This window comes from Globicephala melas, chromosome 16 (genome assembly GCF_963455315.2).
Source record: "Globicephala melas chromosome 16, mGloMel1.2, whole genome shotgun sequence".
Taxonomy (NCBI): Eukaryota; Metazoa; Chordata; class Mammalia; order Artiodactyla; family Delphinidae; genus Globicephala; species Globicephala melas.
In genome coordinates, this window is record NC_083329.1 from 58,330,229 (window position 1) to 58,357,142 (window position 26,914).

The window sequence follows — 26,914 nt, forward strand, 5'->3', positions numbered from 1 at the left end:
TATATTTTATACCACACAGAGTTTTAAAAATCAGATTGTTTACATGTATCTACTCCATAGACAGAGTAAATTATGTACAACCTAGGGTTTAATGCACTTACAGTTCCTTGTGTTTCTCTTCAGCCAAGATTTGGTCATTCAGTTTAAGAGAATACCTGTTAACACAGAAACAAAAATATACTGGTCATATAAACATACGTTTGCCTCATGGATATCTGACTGTGATATCAACATACAGCCAGTTGACCCCTATCAAATAAACACTACTACACTGTTAACAGGTCTCTATCTTAATTGATAAAACATTTAAAACTGCCTAAGTTCTTTTTTTTTTTAGTATTTATTTATTTATTTAGGATGCACCGGGTCTTAGTTGAGGCGCGTGGGACCTTCATTGCAGCATGCAGTATCTTTTAGTCGCAGCATGCAGACTTCTTAGTTGAGGCATGCATGTGGGATCTAGTTCCCTGACTAAGGATCAAACCCAGGCCCCCTGCATTGGGAACACGGATACCCACTGCACCACCAGGGAAGTCCCCCAAAGTGCCTAAGTTCTTTGATGGTCTATTAGTCATTTCCACAGACACCACCTCAAGAACTAAAGGGAGATGAACTTGATCATGCTTTAAAAATATGAGTTATCGGGCTTCCCTGGTGGCACAGTGGTTGAGAGTCTGCCTGTCGATGCAGGGGACACGAGTTCGTGCCCCGGTCTGGGAGGGTCCTGCATGCCGCGGAGCGGCTGGGCCCGTGAGCCATGGCTGCTGGGCCTGCGTGTCCGGAGCCTGTGCTCCGCAACGGGAGAGGCCACAACAGTGAGAGGCCCGCGTAATGCAAAAAAAAAAAAAAAAAAAAAAAAAGTGAGTTATCTTCAATATTCTTCTGCAGTGAATCATCTGTTACTTTCACGCAGCAGTTCAAAATTCAAGAGACTACTAAAATGTTAAGTATTTAATAGTTCACAAAACAATATGAAGTTATTCTTTTATTAAATACATAGCATACATCTATGTGTACCAAACTATGTACTAGGTAGTGAGACATATGAGGAAAAGTAAGTTTTGGAGTTCTTGACTGAACCATTTACTAGCTTAATGACCACAGCCAATGCTTTCACCTCTTTAAGTCTAAGTTTCCCTGGCTATAAAATAGAGGCTACCATAAATATTAGAACAGGGATCTTCCAATATCATATATTTATACTACTGAAGGTAAACAGACTCTCTGAGGAGTACACTGAAATAGATAAACAACAATGGACAGGTCTTCAATTTCCACTTGTATTCATTCCTTTCCTAAAACTAATCTGCCTGACAATGGATCAGAGGTCTAAACGGAGAGGTCATCCAAATTCTCCTCACTTGACTCCCCTTCCACAAGTCTTTACTCACTTTATAAAAAGAATGGCATACCTCTTGTCCATCCTGAATGAAACCAAACTGCATTGCCTAGATATAAAAATCTCTGAAGTATTAAACAAGGAATGATTCATAATATTTTGTCTGCAAAGCCTTCTTTAACTTAAATTACTACAAACTGACTACAGGGCTTCCTGTTCTATAATTACTGTAAAGAATGAAGATAGAAATTAAAAATGAGTAATTGTGATAGGATGTTCTATTTTCAGATATATTATAGAATGGGGCAGAAGTTGGTTACAATTTTCATTTTAAAAGTTCATCATTTCTAGCCTATGTTCATCATCAAAGATTACATTACCTTTCAGGGAGAGTTCTGTGAAGCAAAGCTCAGAGTTTCTAAAAAGAACAAGAAAGACAGTTCTTCCAAGCAACACACTTTTTTTTTTTTTTGCGGTACTTGGGCCTCTCACTGTTGTGGCCTCTCCCGTTGCGGAGCACAGGCTCCGGACGCACAGGCTCAGTGGCCATGGCTCACGGGCCCAGCTGCTCTGAAGCATGCGGGATCTTCCCGGACCGGGGCACGAACCCGCGTCCCCTGCATCGGCAGGGGGACTCTCAACCACTGTGCCACCAGGGAAGTCCCAAGCAACACACTTTTAAAACAAGTCTCCTTGCCTTCCATTTATCTACCAAGGATTAAATATCAAACATGGCTGTCACAGGAACACAAATCAAATCATTTATTTGAACTGAAAAATAAAGTCAGACTTCTTAGATCATGAAAGTCAATCTGATTGTTTTGACAATGAAAGAACAGTTTTGCCAGCAAGGTTCCAAGGCAGACAATGGCTTTAAACTGAATAAATGGCTTTGGTTAAAACATGTTTAAGGCAAAAAAAAAAAAACATCTTTAAGTCATCTGATAAAAACATCTTATCAAAAACATATCCTTTTGACATAGGTATACTGAAGTTAACAATATTTAGCTTTTCTCAATAGCTCCTGAACAATGCCTATAAGTAAAACGCTAATAGATATAATTACTACCTAATATAATTATATTAAGAAGACTTAATAAAGCCTTTTTTGGTATACATCCCAGAACTGCATGTCTCTAATGACTCTAATGATCCTGGCAAGTCAGGTGGTTTCTAGTCTTTGCTTTCAACGAAACTGAAGAAGGACTTAATCAAATTACCAGCTGACAGATAAACAAAAATAATTTTGATGATAAATCATTTGATGACAGAAGAGTTCAAATAACTGGGTGACAACTACTGAAACAAAACTGTGCATTACCATTCAATTAATTATGTAAACAAATTGCTCAGGATTTACACCTCTTGAAGAAAAAAGGAGGAAATAAAATTGATGCTGACCATTGTCTTATTGCAGCATTGAGTATTATTTATCTACAAAAGGTTGAATTAGTTGAAAAACATTGAAGATCAGCTTCATCCATCTCATTCAAACATGCATTTCCAATAACTTATTTTCTTGTTTAATAATGATTTAACATTTTAATACATTTATGTTGTTTTACTAACTATATGCTAATTACAATTTAAAATCTAGGAAATTTCTTTTAAACTTGACTTCACATATATATATGTTGCAGAGACATACAATAGGGTGATCAATATGCATGAAAGGCTTTCATGCATAAAAATATATTGCCTTCATAATGTATGCATAGTACAGTACATGCAAAACATAATCCATGCATAAAAATACACCACATAAGGATAAAATCTGGTGGGGAAAAGTGTGATAGAGATACGAATTTAAACAGAGAAAGGAATATAAATTTTTTAAATGTTTAAAAAGAGCCTGTTTGTGTCTTTTTATAAATGAATCATGGTGGATATCAAACCACAATGGTATTTAGCATGCACTAAGAGTGATTTATCAGTTTTATTTAACATTACAATATAAAAATCATAAATATTAACTTAATGAGTGAGGAAGTACTTGTTCATCAAAACATTTTTATGGGGCTTCCCTGGTGGCGCAGTGGTTGAGAGTCCGCCTGTCGATGCAGGCGACACGGGTTCGTGCCCCGGTCTGGGAAGATCCCACATGCTGCGGAGCGGCTGGGCCTGTGAGCCATGGCCGCTGAGCCTGCGCGTCTGGAGCCTGTGCTCCGCAACGGGAGAGGCCACAACAGTGAGAGGCCCGTGTACCGCCAAAAAAAAAAAAAAAAAAAAATTTTATGGAAGCTAAAAAGTTTCAACCAGTGGATTTGATGATATCTATGTCTTAGCAAAGTGCTTGGTACATATAAAATAGGAACTCAATGTTACCTTCCTTCTTTCTCTAGTTGGTTAGTAAAAGAGAAAGAACAAACATTTCTTGCCCTTAAGGACCTCACAATTCAGTAGACAAATCAGAATAAAAGTAACTGCTCATAGTGTGATAAATATTACAATAAAGTTAAGTATAATGTATAATGCTTATTATAATAAAGAAAAGAGGAAGTAATAAGTCTCCTTCATAAGAGAGTCAAAAAACGGACAGCTTTTATCTGTTGCCCAACTTTCTCTTCCTCTCCTATTTCATCTCTTCTTTGCTCCTTCCCCATGAACAACCTTCCCTTTTAAAGTCTGAGGACAAGAATTTGAAGGGAATAGTGAAGGTGGCCCGTAAAAAAGATCCATAGTATAGGCAAGAACCAGACTAGGATAGCCTAATTGTGATCAAATCACCCAAAGGGAAATTCTACTCGCCAGATTCACAGAGTACATCTTCAGGTCCTCAACAATAAATTTGCAAGATCCATTTTGCACTATCCTCCAGGCAAATTAGTTGTCTAACCCCAAACTTCAAAATGTTCAGTCTTGGGCTTCCCTGGTGGCGCAGTGGTTGAGAGTCCGCCTGCCGATGCAGGGGACACGGGTTCGTGCCCCGGTCCGGGAAGATCCCACATGCCGCGGAGCGGCTGGGCCTGTGAGCCATGGCCGCTGAGCCTGCGCGTCCAGAGCCTGTGCTCCGCAACGGGAGAGGTCACAACAGTGAGAGGCCCGTGTACCGCAAAAAAAAAAAAAAAAAAAAATGTTCAGTCTTCCCATAGTATTTCTGTCTCTGATCTGATTTTCCCCTGCCCCAAACCAGGGAATTTTCCATCAGATCTCAATAACCTTTACATTTCTTCATCTTTGCTGCTTTTTATCAATTTTATCTTGCTTATCTCTTCCTTGACTCTTGCACCCTTCTTCTTAAGAACCTGACCTATACATATACTACCCAGAATCAGCCAGACTGCTAGGTTTGAGGACACAGTTATATACTAAAAGGACTGCCTCAAATTTATTTTGGAAGTAGGCAAGATATAAATTAGAATTATAAATGTAAAAGTAAATACACCATCAGGTCCATAATTCTTACTAATGAAATGGAGCTATTTCTCACTGAAACATTTAATGTTAATGTTTGTTTGTTAAATGTCTGTTTAAATGTGGGGCTATAATTATATGTAGTTCTTATTTTCATTTAATGTATGCTGTTCTGTCAACCTAACTGCTGTTGGCAGAAAAAAAAGATACACAGCCTTTTGAATCTATTACAATTAACTTATTCTCTGAGTATTCAGTTTTAAATTAATAAACGTCAAAAGGAAAATTCAACTTAGTAGGAAGTAGAAAGTAGAGCGCTATACTTCAACTATCTACTACGTCTTTTCCAGAATAATACAAAGCACAGACTATTTTTTAGTTGGGTTTTGTTTCCTAAAAACATGATTAAACAGATGTTCTGCTTTTATATCCATTTCTTGATTCAAACATGAACATAGTCCCTAAAAAAGCCAGAGACAGCAAAATGGTATAGTGGTAGTTCTCAACCTTTTTTCTACCTGAATTTACCAGAAGGAAAAGAAATACACACCAATCAGCAGAAAATGAGGAAGCAGGAGAGAGCACAGGGAAGGGCCCTCTTTACCCTGCCTCTAGTCTCCACAAAGAGAGCCTCTGAGTCAATGAAACTACATTAGATTGAAAGTCAAAGACCTGTGTCATTGTCCTGATTCTGCCATTAAGTAGACAAGCCATTTAATTTCTCTAAAGAGGATAAAACTACTTATGTGACAGGGTTGCTATGTGGATCAAAAAAGATAATACTTCAGGGGGCTTCCCTGGTGGTGGTGCAGTGGTTAAGAATCTGCCTGCCAATGCAGGGGACACGGGTTCGATCCCTGGTCTGGGAAGATCCCACATGCCGTGGAGCAACTAAGCCCATGTGCCACAACTAATGAGCCCGTGTGCCACAACTACTGAAGCCTGCACCCCTAGAGCCTGTGCTCCGCAACAAGAGAAGCCACTCCAATGAGAAGCCCACGCACCGCAAGGAAGAGTAGCCCCCACTCGCCACAACTAGAGAAAGTCCCCGGGCAAAAAGACCCAACACAGCCAAAGATAAATAAAATAAACAAATTTTTAAAAAACAAAAAAAAAGATAATACTTGAAAAGGGCCCAGCACATTATTTAACAGATATAAAGGCTCACCCCTCCCCCCTTTCTTGGAATGCCTCCACCTCTACCAAATGAATAATTAAATTAGCTCAAAAGTAGATTGGTGGGGAGGGGAGTTGTTAAAGTATTTCACTTGTTTTGAAACAACTGCACAACTACAAATTTCCATTAAGGGAACATCAGACAGTTGTATACAAGGATGTCAACTAGAGCATAATTTATGGAAAAGTAAAACTGTAAACTATTACACCATCCAAAACGTACCCAACTGCATCAGTAAATTACAGTTCAACCATGGGGAAATGGTTCAATATTGTTTTTTTTTAAAAAAAGGAGAGGGATTTCCCTAGTGGTCCAGTGGGTAAGTCTCCGTGCTCCCAGGGCAGGGGGCCCAGGTTTGATCCCTGGTCGGGAAACTAGATCCTGCACACATGCTGCAACTAAGAGTTTGCATGCCGCAAGTAAGAAGTCCGCATGCCACAAATGAAAAAAAAAAAAATCCTGGAACTTCCCTGGTGGCACAGTGGTTAAGAATCCACCTGCCAATGCAGGGGACACGGGCTCAATTCCTGGTCCAGGAAGATCCCACATGCCACAGAGCAACTAAGCCTGTGCGTCACAACTACTGAGCCTGCGTGCCACAGCTACTGAAGCCCGCAGCCTAGAGCCCGTGCTCCGCAGCAAGAGAAGCCACTGCAATGAGAAGCCCGTGCACCGATGAAGAGTAGCCTCCACTCACTGAAACTAGAGAAAGCCCATGAGCAGCAACGAAGACCCAACGCAGCCAAAAATAAGTAAATAAAATAAACAAATTTATAAAAAAAAAAATCCCGCATGCCACAACTAAGACCCAGCGCGGCCAGAATGAATGAATAAATGAATGAATGAATACTTTTTTTTAAAAAAAAAGAAAAAGCTTGCAATATACTCCCAAAAAGAATTGGAAACATATATATCAAAATATTATATATCATTGCATATGATTTTTATTTTTTTCTTTGTGTTTTTAAAATGTACATAATAAGGATATTATTTTGAAATTAGAAAAACTATATTAAAAACAATTACATACAACACTTTAGAATGTGGTTATGATACTCATCCGGATACAGTTTCCACTTAAACTTTTCAACCAATGAACTTGTAAGCCTCCAAAGATTACATGAAAACTTTTCTTGTACAAAAAAATTTAAATAAATTTAATTTAAATACTTTATTATATAAATATTGACAGCAACAGGTGACAAGTAAGTAGGAAGAAGGGAAGTGGGAAGGGAGGGAGAAGGAGGGGTAGAAGGGACACAGGAGGAGGGGAGAGGAGAAGGAGGAGAAATACTTCCCTCAATCCTGTCTGAGCTATTTAAGGAAGACACTCTTAAAGCAAAGAAAGAATAAAATCCAATAATGGCATTCCTACCATGGGCAATGGGAAAATGGTATTATTATTTAGGTTTATAATTAAGTATCAGAACACATAAATAAAATGTATTAATACATTATAGATAACTATTGAGATACGCCAGAACAACAGTAGTGTACAACTAACAGTAATAAAACAAAGTTTGGACCTTTTGTAAGAAACTGAAACAGACACTATTTATTCAGATGTGTTCTTTCCCTGAAGATTAGCATAACTTAGAATTTCAGGCTCAGAAAGGTCCTTGAAGAGACTGTGAAGTCCAGAACAGCCCAGTCATAAACGAAATGCCCTACCAATGTCACAGATAGTAATGTCAAGCTAAGACTTGCTATATAGCAGGATGATAATAAAATATTCCATAAATACTTGCAACTAAGATTGCCCTGTGAGAATTAAATGAGTAAAATTCTAGAAATCTACAAATATTACCATATAAACCAAAGAACCCTAATGGTTCCTGTTAAGTTTTATAAAGTTGACAGAATCAATCATACAGATAGTGTGGATATAGTGAGATTTTAAACAACGTAACATGTTTAAATGGCTCTTGCAATTGTAAAATAAAAGTTGATTCAAACATATTAGAGGGACTTCTCTGGTGATCCAGTGGGTAAGACTCCACACTCCCAATGCAGGGGCCCTGGTCTGATTCCTGAACTAGATCCTGCATGCATGCTACAACTAAGAGGTTGCATGGTACAACTAAGAAGTTCACATGCCACAACTAAAGATCCCACATGCCGCAACGAAGATCCCGCATGGTGCAACTAAGACCCAGTGCAGCCAAAATAAATAAATATTTTTTTATAAAAACATATTAGAGGGAATTCCCTGGCAGTCCAGTGGTTAGGACTCTGTGCTTTCACTGCCCGGGGGCCAGGTTCAATCCGTGGTCAGGGAACTAAGATCCTGCAAGATGCGCGATGCAGCCAAAAAAAAAGCAAATTAAAAAAAATATATATATATATTAGAAAGCACAGAGAACTATATTCAATATCCTGCGATAAACCGTAATGGAAAAGAATATTAAAAAAGGAAGGTATATATATGTATAAATGAATCACTTTACTGTACAACAGTAATTAACACAACATTATAAATCAACTATACTTCAATTTAAAAAAATACAAAAAAAACAGAAAGGAAGAAAAAGGAGATCAAAAGTGTTTATCCACTAATCTTTCAGCTTTCACTAAAGCTGAAATTTAAGAGGCTTATAAAGAAACAGATTAAGAGTAAACCATGGTGGGCTTCCCTCATGGCACACTGGTTAAGAATCTGCTTGCCAATGCAGGGGACGTGGGTTCAAGCCCTGGTCTGGGAAGATGCCACATGCCGCGGAGCAACTAGGCCAGTGTGCCACAACTACTGAGCCTGTGCTCTAGAGCCTGCGAGCCACAATTACTGAAGCCTGTGCACCTAGAGCCCATGCTCCGCGACAAGAGACGCCACCGCAATGAGAAGCCCGCGCAATGAAGAGTAAACCCCGCTCACCGCAACTAAAGAACGCCCTCGGGCAGCAACAAAGACCCAAGGCAGCCAAAAATTAATTAACTAATTAATTAATTTTTTAAGAGAGTAAACCATGGGGTTTGAATGCAAATAACAGCAATAAGTTACAAGGTTTATGAAAATAATATTTTAAATTCTCATTAAAAAACTAGATGAGGGGGCTTCCCTGGTGGCGCAGTGGTTGAGAGTCCGCCTGCCGATGCGGGGGACGTGGGTTCGTGCCCCAGTCCGGGAAGATCCCACTTGCCGCGGAGTGGCTAGGCCCGTGAGCCATGGCCGCTGAGCCTGCGCGTCTGGAGCCTGTGCTCCGCAACGGGAGAGATCACAACAGTGAGAGGACCGCGTACCGCAAAAAAAAAAAAAAAACAACTAGATGAGGATTAAAACTCAATTAGAGAAAGCTGGAGGAAATAATAATTAAGCTAGATTTAAACCTAAACACATAGAACTATACTCTTTGTATTTTAAAAAAATCATTGATAATTATTCATAACAACCAGCCACATATTTTCATTAAAGGAAATTTTTTAAATTTGGTACTTGTAAGATGTCACCACTTGGCTCTTGGGCCACATGAACAAAACTAGCCCACGTTGTATCACACTTCCTATATATTTCTAAGTATATTTTAGTCTGGATTCTGTCCCTACATGTCACTCCACTGTGATTTACTTAGCTGAGGTCACCACTGACATCCTATTGTCAAGTCCAGTGGACTCCTGTAGGCTTTATGTTACCAATCTGTTACATCTGATATTATTAACCACTCTGTCATACAAAGTCACTATTCTTTGTGAGACCTTATCTTAGTTCTCCTGCTACAAGCTCACCATTTCTTCTCCATCTCCTACCATACTTCTTCATCTACCCATCCATTACATGTTCTATCTTCCATCCCACTTCTCCTTTTACTTTATGCCCTTCCTCTAGAAAGGCTTATCTATTGGTTGCCTTAAACACTACCTATTTAATAATGGTGGCAGCAGTGGTGGTGATAATGATGATGATGATAATGGTAAAAATAGCTAACATTTATTGAATGGCATTATGTCAAATTACAATTAAATATAATGTTTATTACATGTCTCTCCCACCATGAATCCTCTACCCACCAGAAACATAAATCAAACTCTCTCCTAAATATGCCCACCTAGATATCACACATTCATCTCATGCATGAACAAAACAACTCAATCTCTCCATCCCCTCTAACATGTCCTCCCCCTCCCATACTCCCTAACTCAGTTATAAATAACAACATCTAGTCATTTACCAAAACTAAACATTGGAATGTCATCCCTGACTCCTTTGCCCTTTTCATTAAATCAATCATCAAGTCTTACCTTTATAACACTGAAGTATTATTGAACTTTCTCCCGACCATTCTCTCCTAACTGTAATGATTAGGTCACCATCTCTCAACACGTCTATCACTACAGCCTCCTCTAATTTATCTCCTCAAATTCTCTGACCTACTGCAGACACAGTGATTTACAGCATTCTAAACGTGAATCTGACCATGTCATCCGCCTGCTTATTAACCCCCCTCAAGTTGTCTCCACTGTCTGTAACAGAGATGTGAGACATTCCAAGCTGTCTAGTAGCCAATAATATTAGCTAGCACATGGCAAATACATAAATTATCTCATTCAATCCTCACATTATAATACTCCTATTTTAATATTCCTACTATAATATTCCTATTTTATTCACAAGGAAACTGAGCTTCCACAGATTAAGAAATATAACCAAAGTCACACAACTACAAGTCACTCCAGAGCACAATCTTAACCTGTATTCTATAATGCCACAGTATATGAATCAATTTCTTTCTACATTTGTCTCCTCAATTACACTACTAGCTGCTTAAAGGCAAGAAACTTATTTAACACTGTAGTCCCAGTATTTGGCAAAATGCTGAACACAAAGCAGGTGCTCCAAAAAATGTATACTGAGCTCAAATGAACTCTTAAAAATGAATCCATGCTTAGGTAAGCCTTAAGAATACCATTTTCCTCAATATTTCCTCAAAAGTCAGGTCTGGAGGTACTTCCCTGGTGGTCCAGTGGCTAAGACTCTGTGCTCCCAATGCAGAGGGCCTGCGTTCGATCCCTGGTTTGGGAAATAGATCCCACATGTCTCCACTAAAGATCCCATATGCCGCAAATAATGACCCAGTGCAGCCAAATAAATAAATAAATATTAAAAAAGAAAAAAGACAGACAGACCAAGGTTGTTTTAAAAAAAAATCAGGTCTGAAAATCAGAGAAGCCACGAGGAATACCGTCTTACAATATCTGGGGCAAAATGAAATCTTTATAAATGAGTCTATGTTCATTTAGCATCCATAATTTAGGTCTTATTTGAAGAAGCTCCAGAACAACTCAAAACCAATTACTTAATATGAAATAATATAAAGATTCAGAGTTTATTTCAAATTCAAATTTCAATACCAGTTTATTTCAAATTCTAAGAATCTGGAATTCATTAAACAAAAATCAAAATAGCCGAAGATCACCTTTCTTTTAAAGAAGGGCAAAGGTAACTAAGCTAAAGGAAATATTCAAAATTCAGTAGCCTTTCCAAATACCACGAACAATCTTAAAAAGTTGTTGAAAAAAAATTCTACTCACAATAGCAACAACTATATTTTAAAAATACCTAGAATAAACCTAACAAAAATGTACACTTATGAAGAAAACTAAATTTTGCAATAAGACCTAAGCTACAGTGTCTAATACTATAACCACTAATCACATTACTATTTGAATTTAAATTAATTAAAATAAAATAAAATTTTAAAATTCAATACATCAGTGGTCAGACTTCCCTGGCGGTCCAGTGGTTATGACTCTGTGCTTCCACTGCAGGGGGCACGGGTTTGATACCTGGTCGGGGAACTAAGATCCCACAGGCCTTGCGGCACAGCCCAAAAAAAAAAACACATCAGTTGCACTAACCACACTTCAAACATTCAAAGCTAAACGTGACTACTGGTTACCATATTGGAAAACACAGATATACAACATTTCCAGCATTGCAGAAAGTACTAGTGGACTGCTGCTGCAGAGACAGTAAGTTACCCCAGATTTCATTTTTACTTTTAATCTCTTCTACATGGTTTGAATTTTTTCCAAGAATCATTTATTTTTATAATTTTTGAAGCTAACAAATTTAGCAATGACCACTCCATAAGATATGTAAGTCTAAAAAAATCAAAACTATTCATTTTGCAACCCTGTATCTAATGTACTTAGAGCCTATGTGTTATTGAAATATATAAAAGAATACATAAACTAAATGGAGAAATACATGTATAGATAGAAAAACTCATATGTTAAAGATCTCATTTTTCCCAAATTCATCTATAAAGGTAATGTAATTCCAAACAAAATCCCAGAAACAATTTTTGTAGAACCTGACAAGCTATTCTAAAATCTGTGGACAAAAGAAAAGAGCCAAGAACAGCTAAGAAAATTCCTGAATAAAAACGAAGTGTAGGGACTTGCCCATCAGACATCAAGACTTAGTGTAAAGCTTTAGTAACAAAATAAAAATAGGGCTATATTAGTTCAAGGACAGACAGACTAGAAGGGAAAAAAAAAAAAAAGTTAAGAAGCCAGAGACCAAACTATAGATAAATAAAAATTGTCATTGCAGATCAGTGGGTAGAAGTTGGCCTATTCACAATATAGTAATATAATAGCTGATTCCCTAAAAGGAAAACCTTTTAAAAACTGGATCCCAATACACATACATGTCTATCCTGTTGCGAGTTCTGGTCCTAAGTTTGTCTTTATTTGCCTATCACCTTGAAGATTTTGATGGTGGGAGGATGGTAATTCATATTATGGTTCCTCTCTCCTTCTCTCTCTCTCTCTCTCTCTCTCTCTCTCTAAATCTCTGTCTGTTCTCGTTTTTCTCTGCAAATGTTAACAGAGACAAATTTTGTAACATGTTTTTCATTCTCTCTTCTTTTTTCTACATGTTCTGAGTGTAGCAAACTCCTGTTATGACCAACATTAGAAGTTTAGTTTATATGAAGACAAATAATTTTACTGAATCTTGAAACATTATTATTCAGTCCCAAACAAAAAGGTGTTGTAAGTTGAGGAGTATTCAGGATTATTGTGACCAGCAATTATTTGCTTTATTTTAAAAATAGAATCAAAGAGTTCTCCTCTTTACATCTGTAAAATAATAAAATATTTTGGTGCAAAAAACAAAAAAAACTGGATCCCTACCTCACGTCATATACAAAAATCAATTCAGGATCAATTAAGGACCTAAATACACAAAGCATAATGTTATAACTTGTAGAAGAAAATACTGCAGAATAGCTATACAGAGACAACTACAAAAGTGTCAGAGCATCTCACAATTAGTTTTAAACAAAACAATGATAGCTTTTAACTGTATATAAGGAGTCTCACTTGACACTCCAAATATTGTTTCACCTTCACACCTAATATACATCATTTATCAAAGTAATTCATCTTAACTTATACAAATAATTCATCTGTAAATTTTTGGCATTGAATAATCAGCATTGAAATTTATGATCAACTTTACTTTGAGTATTTTTGGAGTAAACATTAAGTAGTATCTTTCATGTATGCTTACATTAATCAACATTTACCTAAGGTTCATATCATTATATTATTAAGGATTTATGTCTGTGAGAGAAACACATTTCCTGAACTACTCTAGCTTCCCTTCTTAAAACTGAGTATTTTTATTTCTAATGATGACTTTTATTTCCCGATTACCATTTCATTAATTCTCTCATTCCTCTTACTTCTGTGGTATTTATATGGTGTCAGGAAAAATTAAGGCAAATCTGTCTTACATATTTGTTTTCCATCCCTATTAATACATTCCTTTCCTTTATTCCCCATAATTACACCAATACTCATCTGGAAGTATTTATATGTTCCATATTTCCTCCTCCCCTCACACCCACTGTGTCTCTTCAATATGCTGGAAAAGATTATTCTCAATAGCCTACTTCCTACCACACGTGTCCTACTTATTTTCAGTTGTAATATTTTGGCAAATTGGATACATCCAAACTAACTTAATTCTGCTTTTCTCAGATCCTAATTTTTTCTTATTCAAGGGAAAAACCAGCTTTACAATCTTCAAATAAAGACTAGGATACTCTAGAAGAAATTTAATTTTTGAATATCAAATAATTATCTAGTTGATATTTCTGAATCATGGCAATGCTTGCTCTATTCTGGAAACAGGTCAATTGTAGACAACATACCATCCTCCCAACATAAGAAGTGCACTGTTTTGAAAGTTCAGTCAAAAAGAGAATTGTTGAGTCTTTCAATCTCTCACAAAGAAATTATTAATCTACTCTGATGCACTAATTAAAACTAAATGTTAACAATTTTTGGAGCAAACTACACACATTTTTCTCATCTACACTATATCTATACTAAAAGGAAAATAGAATTTCATTAAGTTTATGAGCCTTTATGTATCTACTTAATTTACACTCAAAAAATCTGGATATATAATTGAGTTTTTCACTTTCAAATTAATACTTCCATAGTAAGATAGTAGAAAATAAAGAATACAGGTTTTACAATTAAAACAAGCATGTATTTCAAATTACTGCACAATGACTGATACACTTTTTGGTCATGAACAAATGACTTAAGCTCTGTTATTCTTTACGAGGATAACTACCTTATAAAGTTGTCATGAGGACTAAACTAATACCATATAAAAACGTACCTAATACATGTTGAATAATGTTTTATTGTCAGATAATAATTGTTAAAAATTATTATACTCTTGTTTTTTCTCCTTACTCTTGAAAGTTTTTCAGATGGATTCTCCATGGCCCTTCTTTAGATTCAACCCTTTGTTGTATACCAGTCCAGTGTGCAAAGACCATTAGAATATGATGGTTCTTGTTCTTTAAAAAACTGCTCTGAAAAGCTTGACAAACATAGCATGTGAAAAATATATCTTCACAAAAATGTATGTGAAGAAAATATCAATTCTCTCATTAACTTTTTTTTTTTTTTTTTTTTTTTTTTTTGGCGGTACACGGGCCTCTCACTGTTGTGGCCTCTCCCGTTGCGGAGCACAGGCTCCGGACGCGCAGGCTCAGCGGCCATGGCTGACTTCCCAGACCGGGGCACGAACCCGTCCGTGTCCCCTGCATCGGCAGGCGGACTCTCAACCACTGCGCCACCAGGGAAGCCCTCTCATTAACTTTTAACATTGAACACTTAAAACTCCACTTCAAAAAAAGCCTTTCATAAAAAAATGTTTTTCAGCCAAACGCTATTCACCAAGTGCCTAACATGTATCCAGCACCATGCCAAGGGTCATGTAAGAAAAAAGCATAGTGCAGTTCCTTTGCACCAAGAGCTTACTGTATATAGAAAAGATTTAGTAAGATACTTTCCTTAATTGCCTCTCTCCCCAGCAATGTTTATAAACACTGCATGCAACGCTTATACTAAATTGTAAACCTAGTACAAAAAAATATATATATTGAGCTTCCTCTCAAGTAAGAAATTAGAAAGCAGAAGAGAGTAACGTGAGTCAAGAAAGTCAAAGGAAATTGTAAATTAAAGGGAAAAAACCCTCTCTTTTATTCAAAACACTGCTTGTTTGGCAAATCATAAGTTAAGATCATCACATAAATATACAAATTGTTAAACAGTTAAAACAAAAGATGAAGCCAGTAATCAACAAAAGATATGAACTAAAGGAAAGTAAGAAAATCATTTTTATTTATCCAGAGACTGCTCTGACATAGAAACCAGGCTTACCCATTTTGAATCCCCAAAATCTGGCATGTAGTTATTAATTCTTAGTTTGTACAATAGGTTCAAACTGTTAATAATTTAATCATCTGTTTAAAAAATAAAGGTAATTAGTGTAGCATGGTAGAAAAAGAAACAAATAGGGTCAGGAGATACAGATTCCATCTCAGGCTTGCAATGCTAACTGTAATCAAGGGCAAAACATCTAACTTTGCTGAGCCTGTTCCGCTGTTGTAAAATGAATAAAGAAGACTAAATTATCTCCAAATTCCAATTTGTCTCAAAAATCCTATGAGTCCATGGTTATACATTTCCTGCTATAGTACATATAATAATAGTGAAATACACACACTCACAGCCCTTGGACTTCCACTTATGTATGGCAGAAAGATTATCTACTCTTCCTTCCAAGACTGTTAAAATGATAATAAAGGCACAAAAAAAGGCAAACACCTACAGGAGCAAAAAGAATACTAATGTTAAAAAAAAAAAGAATACTAATGTAATTAAGCATTAATGGTCAAAAGGTTTCCACAAATTTTCAGAAAAAGGAAAGCAGATGAGGAACTCAGCAGCACTAAAGAAACTAAAATCTCATTTGCAATTGAAAGAGACTACTTATGATAAGCAAGCTTAGTCCACCTGCAGAAACCCTAAATCTCAGAGGTTACAGATAAGGCCTGGAGCTACAAGTAAGGGAATGGACTACCATCTCACCATCACAACTTACAATTCCTAAAATAAATTAGAGATAAATTAGAGGTTTATTCCCTCAAGAAACCAAAGAGAAGTATCTCAGAACTAAGGAACAACAGGCAAACCAGGGGGAATAGGGAGAGACAGGTGAAACTGCCTACTTAATTATGGTATCTCTAGCCCCCTTTCCCTGGACAACTCAGAATAAAGCAGCCAAGCTTAAACCTTCAGAAAGGAAAATGGAAGACTTTTCTGTAAAGAAACTGAACAGACTCTTTAGACTTTCAGAATAGGTTTTTAGCATAACCAAGCCACAATAAAGTCCCATCAGTCAACAAGCCCAAAATAGGTTTTTAGCATAACCAAGCCACAATAAAGTCCCATCAGTAAACAAGCCCAACCTGATAGGCACAGAGTAAAGGGACGAAGTAGGTAATTAAATAAGTTAATCCTACCAGAGGATTGTAAGTTAAAAAAAAAAAGTATGGGACACCCCTATAAGTTATTGATCACTCAAGAAAGCAGGTTTGCTTAACCACAAAACCAAGCTGGCTTGCTTAGCAACAAAACCATGCAACAGAAGTATGAGACATGCCCCCAAACAATAAAACAATGGTGGCATGAGACCCACATCCTGCCCAGTGAGCTCAGTAAGTTAATGACCCCTTGGACATGCTCTCTGTACACATAAAAAACAATAATTTATAAAAACGTGACACTTCAAAGTGAAAGACCCTCATTGTACTGAGACATGGAATAATTTTTCCATAGTGCCATGACAGTCCCGGTTTGACCACGTAGGGACAAGAAAACTCCCCTGCCCGACACAGAGGAGGAACTGATGATGGAAGTGTGATGTCTACTCAAGAATGAGGAAGAAGGTGGTCTTCTCCCCCTCCCACTTTTCCTTTGATTATAAAACTGTAGCCCACTAAGTTCTTGGGGCGCAGCACCTTCTCATCTGCCCACTTGTAAGCCTCACAAGCGGCCTACTCTAATAACTCACTTCTTATCTATCACTTTGCCTCTCACTGAATTCTTTCTGCGCTGAGACATAAGGAACCGGAGCTCCTCAGAGCCCCCTGAAACGCCACCTAGTGGTTTCAAACCCACATATACCAACCTGCCAATGAGGTTTTGAATGTGGGGTATGCGTGTGTGTGTGTGTGTGTGTGTGTGTCTGAAAAAAAATTTTTTGGCTTTATTTATTAGTGTTCTTTGGCTATGTAACAAATTCACCCAAAACTTAGAAGGTTAAAACAACAGTCTTTATCCCATACAGTTTCTGAGGGTCAGGAATCCAGGAGTAGCTTAGCTGAGTTTTTCTGGCTCAAGGTCTCTCACGTGGTTGTAGTCAAGCTGTCAGCCAGAGCTGCAATCATCTCAGGGCTCAACAGAGAATGGAGAAGCCACTTCTCAGCTCACTTACATGGTTGTTGGCAAGTCTCAGTTCCTCAATAGCTATAGGCCTGAGGCCTCTACCTCCAGTCATGTGAGCCTCTCACAAGGTGTCTGAATGTCCGAGAGAGAGAAAGAAGAGAGCAGCCACAATGGAAGACACTGTCTTTTACAACATAATCTCCGAAGTAGGATACCATCACTTCTGCCCTATTACACAGATCAGCCATGGTGCAATGTGGGAGGGAACTACTCACGAGAATGCCAGGAAGAGGGGATCATCAGGAGCCATCTTGGAGGCTGACGATCACAGCCTGCCTTCTGGCCCCCAAGGATCCCTGCCTCCTGTTTTTCAAATCCATGTGTAGTGCCTTCCCACATTATACCAGGTTTGGTTTGTATGACCAATAACAAGCATATGGCAAAAATGATGACATGTTATTTCCAAGAATAGGTTATAAAAAAGACTGCAGGGCTTCCCTGGTGGCGCAGTGGTTGAGAGTCCGCCTGCCGATGCAGGGGACACGGGTTCGTGCCCCAGTCCGGGAGGATCCCAAATGCCGCGGAGCGGCTGGGCCCGTGAGCCACGGCCACTGAGCCTGCGCGTCCGGAGCCTGTGCTCCACAACGGGAGAGGCCACAACAGTGAGAGGCCCGCGTACCGCAAAAAAAAAAAAAAGACTGCAGCTTCCATCTAGGGAAAATTACACTATTACTCTCTCTCAAGTCACTCGCAATAGGGCAAACAGCTGCCATGTTTTTAGGACACTCTGAGATTTATGAAGTGAGGGACTGAGGCCCTCACTCCAACAGCACTTCAGAAACTGAGGCCAGCCAACAGATCAATGAGCTTGGAAGCCACAGTTGAGCCTTGAAATGATTGCCACCCTGGCCAACAGACTGACTACAACTTCATCAGAGATCCTAAGCCAGAACCACCCAGCGATGCCACACTCTCAAATTCTTGACCCTCAGAAACCATGTGAAAGACTAAATGTTTGTTACTTTAAGCAGCCAAGTTTTGTGGTTATATATTACATAGCAATAGATAACTATTATTACATAGCAACAGATAACTTCATTAAAGCTTTAAGAAAAAAAAAACTCATAAAAGCAATTAAGGATTGTTACAAAAATATTAAATTGTATAGAATTTTGAAATAAAAGTACCCACCTTAGCCAACCCACCCTCCCATGACTGCTGGAGTTTAGAACATATCCTTCCAGACTTTTTCTTATTCCTTTGCAAATAAACAGAATAAGTTTTAATGTCTTACCCTTAAATAAGAACAGACAGCCAAAGATCACCTAATATTGGAGGAAAGGCTCCACCATGAAGGAGAAAGGCCACAATAAACAACCAGAAAAGAACAATCCACAGGGAACAAAGATAAAGCAGGAAAGAAAAGACATTCAAAAACCAAACAGAACCAACTCTAATACACTTAGACAGACAAGGGGGAAAAATGCATCCATAACACAAGAACAAAATGTTACATAATGATAATTTACTAATACCAAGGTAAAAAAAAAAGTTCTAAAAGCTTGCATAGAGAAAAAACTGGTAATATAAAGAGTTCTATTAGATGCTGGAAGACAATGGCACATGCCTTCAAAATTCTCAAAGAAAACTCTATACTAACCAATCAATAAGACGTGAGGGGAAAAAAATTTTAAAGATCATCAGACATATACAAAGATTCAAAAAATTACCATATGCTTATGCACTCTTTCTCTGATGGATATGCTATACACACACACACACAGAAAACCAATAAAGAAGACATGAGATAAAGGAAGACTGCTGTTTAAAAGGAAAAGAAAAGAAAAGAAAAGACAAGTCTAGCAACACAACCAGTTCAGTTTGGAGCACAAAGATGGAGAACTGAAGAAGGGAGGTCACCAGAGGAAAAGAGGTTGATAGACTTACTGATTTTGAGGAGAACGGGTAGCGGAGAGAGTGCTTATTAGGCACATTACAGACTTAATAGAGTGGCTATTGAAAATTTGAATAAGTGTATAGAAAATAGTGCAAATGAACACAAGATACACTGAAAGAAAAAAAGTTTTATAAGTAATCAAAGACTACAATTCTGTTCACAATGATTACTGATCTGGTTTTTAAATTTTTATTTATTTTATTAATTATTTTTTTATTGGCGTAGAGTTGATTTACAATGTTGTGTCATTTTCCGCTGTACAGCAAAGTGAGTCAGTTATACATATATATATATATATATATATATATATATATCTCCACTCTTTTTCAGATTCTATTACAATATAGGTCATTACAGAGTACTGAGTAGAGTTCCCTGTGCTATACAGTAGGTTCTTACTAGTTATCTATTTTATATATAGTAGTGTATATATGTCAATCCCAATCTCCCAATTTATCCCTCCCCCCATCCCTTTCCCCCTTGGTAACCGTAGTTTGCTTTCTACATCTGTGACTCAATTTCTGTTTTGTAAATAGGTTCATTTGTACCATTTTTTATATTTGTTTTAATGTAATATAACAAAATGGGGAAGATGAAGAAGAGGAAATGGTGTGAGTGAAAGAGAGCTAAATCCTTAGGTATCATAACAGAGACTATATATAATATCGAAATAGCTAGAGAGATAGACCTCAGAAAGCCCTAAGCTTAGGACGGCTAGGTGGATGGGTATTTATGAGACATTAACCGCCAATTCACCTATTCTCCCAGTAAGCATTCAGGAATGCAGAGGCTTTCTGACAAGTAACTAGAACCTGGTTAACAAGGACAAGAGTAATCAGAGACCCTCCAACAATTAAAAAAAAAAAATCAAGAGAGTGTATAAATGCTGAGAGAATTGCAAAAGCAAAGTTCTCAGAAGGTCAGAGGGAATCCTCTCCACCATCACCCAGTAACAAGATTTGGTCATCTATTCTCCCAGTGACTTGAAGACCAAGTGTGCCCCTCCACACAGTGCTATTGTATCCTCTATTCTGGAATCCTTCCTAATGGAATCATGTTCTTGTATCCTTTCCTAACATTAAAGGAACTTTTGTCCTTTGCCTCTCCAATCAATCACCCTTATGAAAAATCACACAAATACTAGCATATTATTTAGAAATAGGCAGATACCAGGAAAAAACAGCTAATAGAATTTAAAATCTTCTGGAAAAACAGCACTTATGCAGAATGGGGTAAAAGCAAGGGGAAAGATGGAAGATGCTGCAAAGAACTGATTTTTTCCTTAAAAACCTTCAGTACTAGCTTACTTTTTAACTAGTACTAGTTTTACAATAATTATTTTTTTAACTGAAAAGGCCAAGTACTTTTTAAAAAAAAATCAGAATCACAAAAACAGATACTTTATAAGAATTTTAACAGTTAATTCATTTTTATAGTGTAAGATACTAATAAGTATATATTTAATTCATTTGTTACAGTACCTAGCAAATTATTCCTGGATAATTTATTTTTACACCATGCAAATATAAAACACTCATCTAAACATGGTCTAAAACATAAGTTAAACACAGTCTGTTGAAATGATGAGGAACACTTTCAAGTGTATTTTGGAAGAAATGGTCAGGAATATAAGAAAGAGAATGCTCTACTTTTTATGATTAGAGTTCAAAAATGTGCCTTTTATCTCCAAGTACTGATTTCAAAAGTCAGTTTTACTGATTAAAACCCTCCTAAAATAAAAAAAATAAGACTTCAGCTGGCCATTTGGGATCAGCTGCTAGTGAAACAAAGAAGCTATTTGAGTTCCCAATAGTGTCAGCACACAGCTGCCACATCATAATCACTCTGATCATATTTGCATGAACCTTTAAAAACATAGTGTACAGTGAAAAAAAAGCTAATTTCCTAAGACTACACAGAGTATTATCCCATAAACACAAACATATACAATATCTCTCTGGGTTATACATAGATGTCCGGGGCACGTTCATCAAAACAGTTTAACACTGGTTACACGTCATAAAATTTCAAGATTTTTTACTTCCTCTTTGTACTTTTATATGCTATTAGAATTTTTTTAAAACAGTGACAATCAATTAGTTGATTTCCTGGGCAAAACATCTCACACTAAGCAAACAAAGGAGTTCTAACTTTAAACGCATAAATTCATGTCAATTGATTCTATTTTGTTCTATTTATAAAGTTTTCCTGACATGTAACTGACATACATCTTAAATATTTAAAGTATACAATTTGGTAAGTTTTGATACATGTATATGCTCATGAAATCATTATACAATCAAGGTAATGAACACACTCCTAAAAGCTCGGTCCTGTCTCTCTGTAATCTCTCCTTCCTGCCTTGTAATCTCTCCTTCCTGCCCTCCGCCACACCCTGGCATATGCACAGGAAACCAATGATCTGCTTTCTGTCACTATAAATTGAATTCCCTATAATCTCAATATAAATGGAATGATACAGTATGTATTCTTTTTTGTCAGGCTTCTTTCAATGAACACAATTATTCTGAGTTTCATCCAAACAATACTCTATTCCTTTTTTATTTCTGACTAGAATTCTAATGTATGGGTAAACAATCTGTTTAATGATTCACCTGTTGATAGACATTTAGATAACTTTCAGGTTCTAGCTATTAAAAACAAAAATCACCATAACATTAGTGAACACATCTTTGTACGGACACATGTTTTCACTTCTCTTGGGTAAATATCTAAGAATGAAATGGTTGGATCAAATAGACGTGTGTTTAACTTTTTAAACTGAAATTCAGTGCAGCACTTTAACTCCCCATGAGAAGAAAGCTGTAGTTCCTCCATTATCTAGCCAACATTTGGTATGCTTTGTTTTAAAATTTTAGCCATTCTAACAAATGTGTGGTAGTACTTCACCGTATCTTTAATTTACATTTCCCTAATAATGAAAGAGACTGAGTACCTTTCCATGTGGTTATTTGCCATCCATATATCTTTGGTGAATGTTCAAATGCCTTGCCCATTTTTTTATTGGGTTGTTTCTTTTCTGATTGAGTTTTGAGAGTTCATTATGTATTCTGACTGGTAGTCCTTTATCAGACATACGCTTTGCAAAGATTTTCTCCAAACCTGTGGTTTGTCCTTTAATTCTTATAACAGTGTCTTTCCAATAGTAAAAATTTTCATTTTGAAAAGGTCCAGCTTATCAATTTTTCTTTTATAGAACATACTTCTGGTGTTCTACATTTAAGAAATTCTGGTTTAAACCACAGTCACAAAGATTTTCTCCCATATTATCATCTAGAAGTGTTATACTTTTAGGCTTGACGTTTAGTTCTATCAGTTAATTTTGTATATGGTACAAAATACAGATCTAAATTCATTTTTATGCATGTTGATAACCAATTGTTCAAGCACTATTTGTTGAAAAGACAATCCTTTCTCCACTGAACTGCCTTGCACCTTTGTCAAAAATCAGTCGTCCAGGGACTTGCCTAGTGGCACAGTGGTTAAGAATCCGCCTGCCAAAGCGGGACACGGGTTCGAGCCCTGGTCCAGGAAGATCCCACATGCCACTGAGCAACTAAGTCCTTGCGCCACAACTAATGAGCCTGCGCTCTAGAGCCTGCAAGCCACAACTACTGAAGCCCGTGCTCCGCAACAAGAAGCCACGGCAATAAGAAGCCCATGCACCGCAACGAAGAGTAGCCCCCGTTCGCTGTGACTAGAGAAAGCCCGTGTGCAGCAACGAAGACACAACCTAGCCAAAAATTAATTAATTACAAAAAAATCAGTCGTCCATTTCTGCGTGGGTCTATTTCTGGACTTTCTATTCTATGCCATCAAACTTTACACTGATATCACTGTTTTGATTACTGTAGCTTTATAATAATTCTAGAAATCAGGTAGTAGTTTTTGTAGATTCCATCAGTTATTCTACATAAATGATCATGCCTTTTGGAAATAAAAACAGTTTATTCCTTCCTTTGCAACCTGGATGTCTTTTACTTCTTCCTGCCTGATTGTCCTGAACAGAATCTTCAGGACCACTGTATACATTTTGAAGTGGTGAGAGTGGACATCCTTGAATTGTTTCTGATCTGAGGGGAAAGCATGCAGACTTTCACCATTAGGAATTATGTTATTAGTAGGCTTTTCCCTAACCCAAATTTTATGAGGTTAAAGGAGTTCCCTTCTATTCTAAGAACGCTATAAGAAACTTTATCAGGAATAGATAGTAGTTTTGGCAAATGGTTTTTCTATCTATTGAGATGACAATGTGATTTTTCTTTCTTTAGTTTGTTAATAGAGTTAAGTGCTCTAATTACATTCCAAACGTTACACCTACTCTACATTCTTAGTATACTATTTAATTCTGAAAAAAGGGATAAATACAGTGATACTAGTATTAAGTATGTTTAAGTGAGTTTCAATCTTCACTACCACTTTGTATTCAAAGTTGGTAAGACAATTATAGATAGCTAACAGAATGAAAACATATCAATCTTTATTAAAATAAAAAATATAGTTAAACAGAAGTTAGAAAGTAGAAAGTTAAAAGTTAGACTAGAAGTTAGAGTCAGGAGTTAAAGTAGAAGGTTAACAGAACTTAAAAGGAGCGAAGTAGCAGACGGAAGAATAGAGGCACTTCTAATTCTATATAATGAGAAGTCTAAGGATTCTATTGAAAGTTGATACAAGAAAATATTTTAATGTGTGTATATTATATCATTTAAAAGTACAAGGCAATCAGAAGTAAAACCATTAACATAATTGTATGCAGGAGTGTTTCTGATTAGCAAAGTATATTTTAAAAATTTGTATCTGAATTTCTTAGGATAAGACACATTCTCCAGTTTGTCCTTGGCGCCTCAACCTATTTCCTATTATATTACAATAGGGCAAATTTACACATTTATAAATTCTTGCCTGATCCTTTGACACTCGAATTTATACAGATGAAGAGTTATAAAGATAATCTCCAAGACATTAAAAAACAGAATTTGTTAAAAATGGTTATCCCCCAAAATCAGCTGTATTTCTATGTATTAGCAATGAACAATCCGAAAATGAAATTAAGAAAACAATTCCATTTACAGTAGCATCAAAAATAATGAAATACTTAGGATTAAATTTAACCAAGGAAATGCGAGACTTCTAAACTTAAAACTACTAAACACTGTTGAAACAACTTAAAGAAAGACATCTCCTGTTCATGAATCGGAAGACTTAATATTGTTAAAATGGCAATGCTTCTAAAACTGATCTACAGATTCAGTGCAATCCCATTCCAAATTCCAACTGCCTTTTTTACAGTAATGGACAAGTTGATCCTAAAAGTAATAAGGAATTGCAAGGGACACTGAATAGCCAAAACAACCTTGAAAGACAACAACAAAGTTGGAGGGCTCACACTTCCTGACTTCAAAACTTACTACAAACCTACAGTAATCAAATCAGTGTGGTACTGGAATAAGGACAAGCATACAGACTTATGGAATAGAACCGAGAAGCCAGAAATTAACCCAAACACCTATGGTCAACGGATTTTTAAGAGGGCCAAGACCACTCAATGGGGAAAAGAAAACTCTCTTCAACAAATGGTGCAGGGACAACTAGATTTCCACATGCAAAAAAAATGAAGTGAACCCTTAACACACAACTGATACAAAAATTAACTCAAAATGGATCAAAGCTCTAAATTTAAGACCTAAAACTAAAACTCCTAGAAGAAAACATAGGCATAAATCATTGTGACCTTAGATTTAGCAACAGATTTTCAGATATGACAGCAAAAGCACAGCAACAAAAGAAAAAATAAACTGGACTTCATCAAAATTTAAAACTTACACATTAAAGGATACTCTCAAGAAAGTCAAAATAACCCACAGAATAGGAGAAAGTGTTTGCAAATCATAAACCTATTAAGGGTCTAGTATTAAGAATATATAGGGTTTCCCTGGTGGCGCAGTGGTTGAGAATCTGCCTGCCAATGCAGGGGACATGGGTTCATGCCCCGGTCCGGGAAGATCCCACATGCTACGGAGCGGCTGGGCCCGTGAGCCATGGCCGCTAAGCCTGCGCATCCGGAGCCTGTGCTCCGCAGCAGGAGAGGCCACAACAGTGAGAGGCCTGCGTACCGCAAAAAAAAAAAAAAAAAAAAAGAATATATAAAGAATTCTTACAACCACAACAAAAAACAAATTAAAAAATGGGTGAAGAACTTCAATACACATTTTTCCAAAGATATACAAATGGCCAATAAGCACATGAAAAGATGCTCAGCATCATTAATAATTAGAAAAATGTAAATCAAAACCACAATATTACTTTACACCCACTAGGATGGCTATAATTTTATTTTTTCTCCTTTTTTTTTTTCTGGCCATGCCACGCAGCATGTGGGATCTTAGTTCCCCAACCAGGGATCGAACCCATGACCCCTGCAATGAAAGCACAGAGTCTTAACCACTGGACCACCAGGGAAGTCCCAGGATGGCTATAATTTTAAAAAGGGAAAAAAGACCACGTTTTGGTAAGGATATGCTTCTTTAAAAAGCTAAACACAGAATTACCATCTGACTTAGCAATTCCACTCCAATACATATACCCAAAAGAAATGAAAATATATACCCATGCAAAAACTTGTACATGAACGTTCACAGCATCCTTCTTCATAATAGCTAAAAACCGAAACAATCCAAGTGCCCATCAACCGATGGCTCCACCAACTGATGAATGCATAAACGAACTGTGGTATATACAAACAATGGAATATTATTCTGCCTTAAAAGGAATGAAGTACTGATACATGCTACAACATGGATTAGAGAGGGCAGGAAGAATATGTAGGACACCATGTATCCATTCAAACATCCATCCACCATTCAAACACCATGTATCTCCACTACTGCCCCCTAATAATAAGTTTTGATGACACATGGAAGAGCACTGAAAAACATCATGTTAAGTAAAATAAGCCAGACACAAAAGGCCACATATTGTATGTCTCCACTTATATGAAATAAAATATCCAGAACAGGCAAATCCATGGAGACAGAAAACACACTGGTAGCTCCCAGGAGATTGGGGAGAGGTGGGGAGGGCAGGTGGGAATACTGAAATGACCACTTAAATGGCTATGTGTTTCTTTTGGGGGTGATGAAATGTCCTGGAGTTAGATAGTGGTGACGGTTGTACAACACTGCAAATGTCCTAGCAGTCATTGAATCATACACTCTAAAATAGTTAAAATTATGATTTAATTTTAAGTAAATTTTACCTCAATAATATTTTTTTAAAAGTGGTTGTCCCTGGGCATAGAACTTGGGGT

At 37.0% G+C, this 26,914-nt stretch overlaps 1 protein-coding gene across 4 annotated transcripts in view; it reads right to left on the bottom strand.

The window, feature by feature from the left end:
- ADK (adenosine kinase) overlaps positions 1-26,914 on the bottom strand; it is a 486,162-nt gene that overhangs the window by 417,068 nt on the left and 42,180 nt on the right. For all 4 annotated transcript variants that reach the window (XM_030862678.2, XM_030862682.3, XM_060286438.2 and 1 more), the window contains one exon: positions 102-155. In XM_030862678.2, the coding sequence (XP_030718538.1) occupies positions 102-155 (54 nt within the window). The remainder of the gene's footprint in view (positions 1-101; positions 156-26,914) is intronic.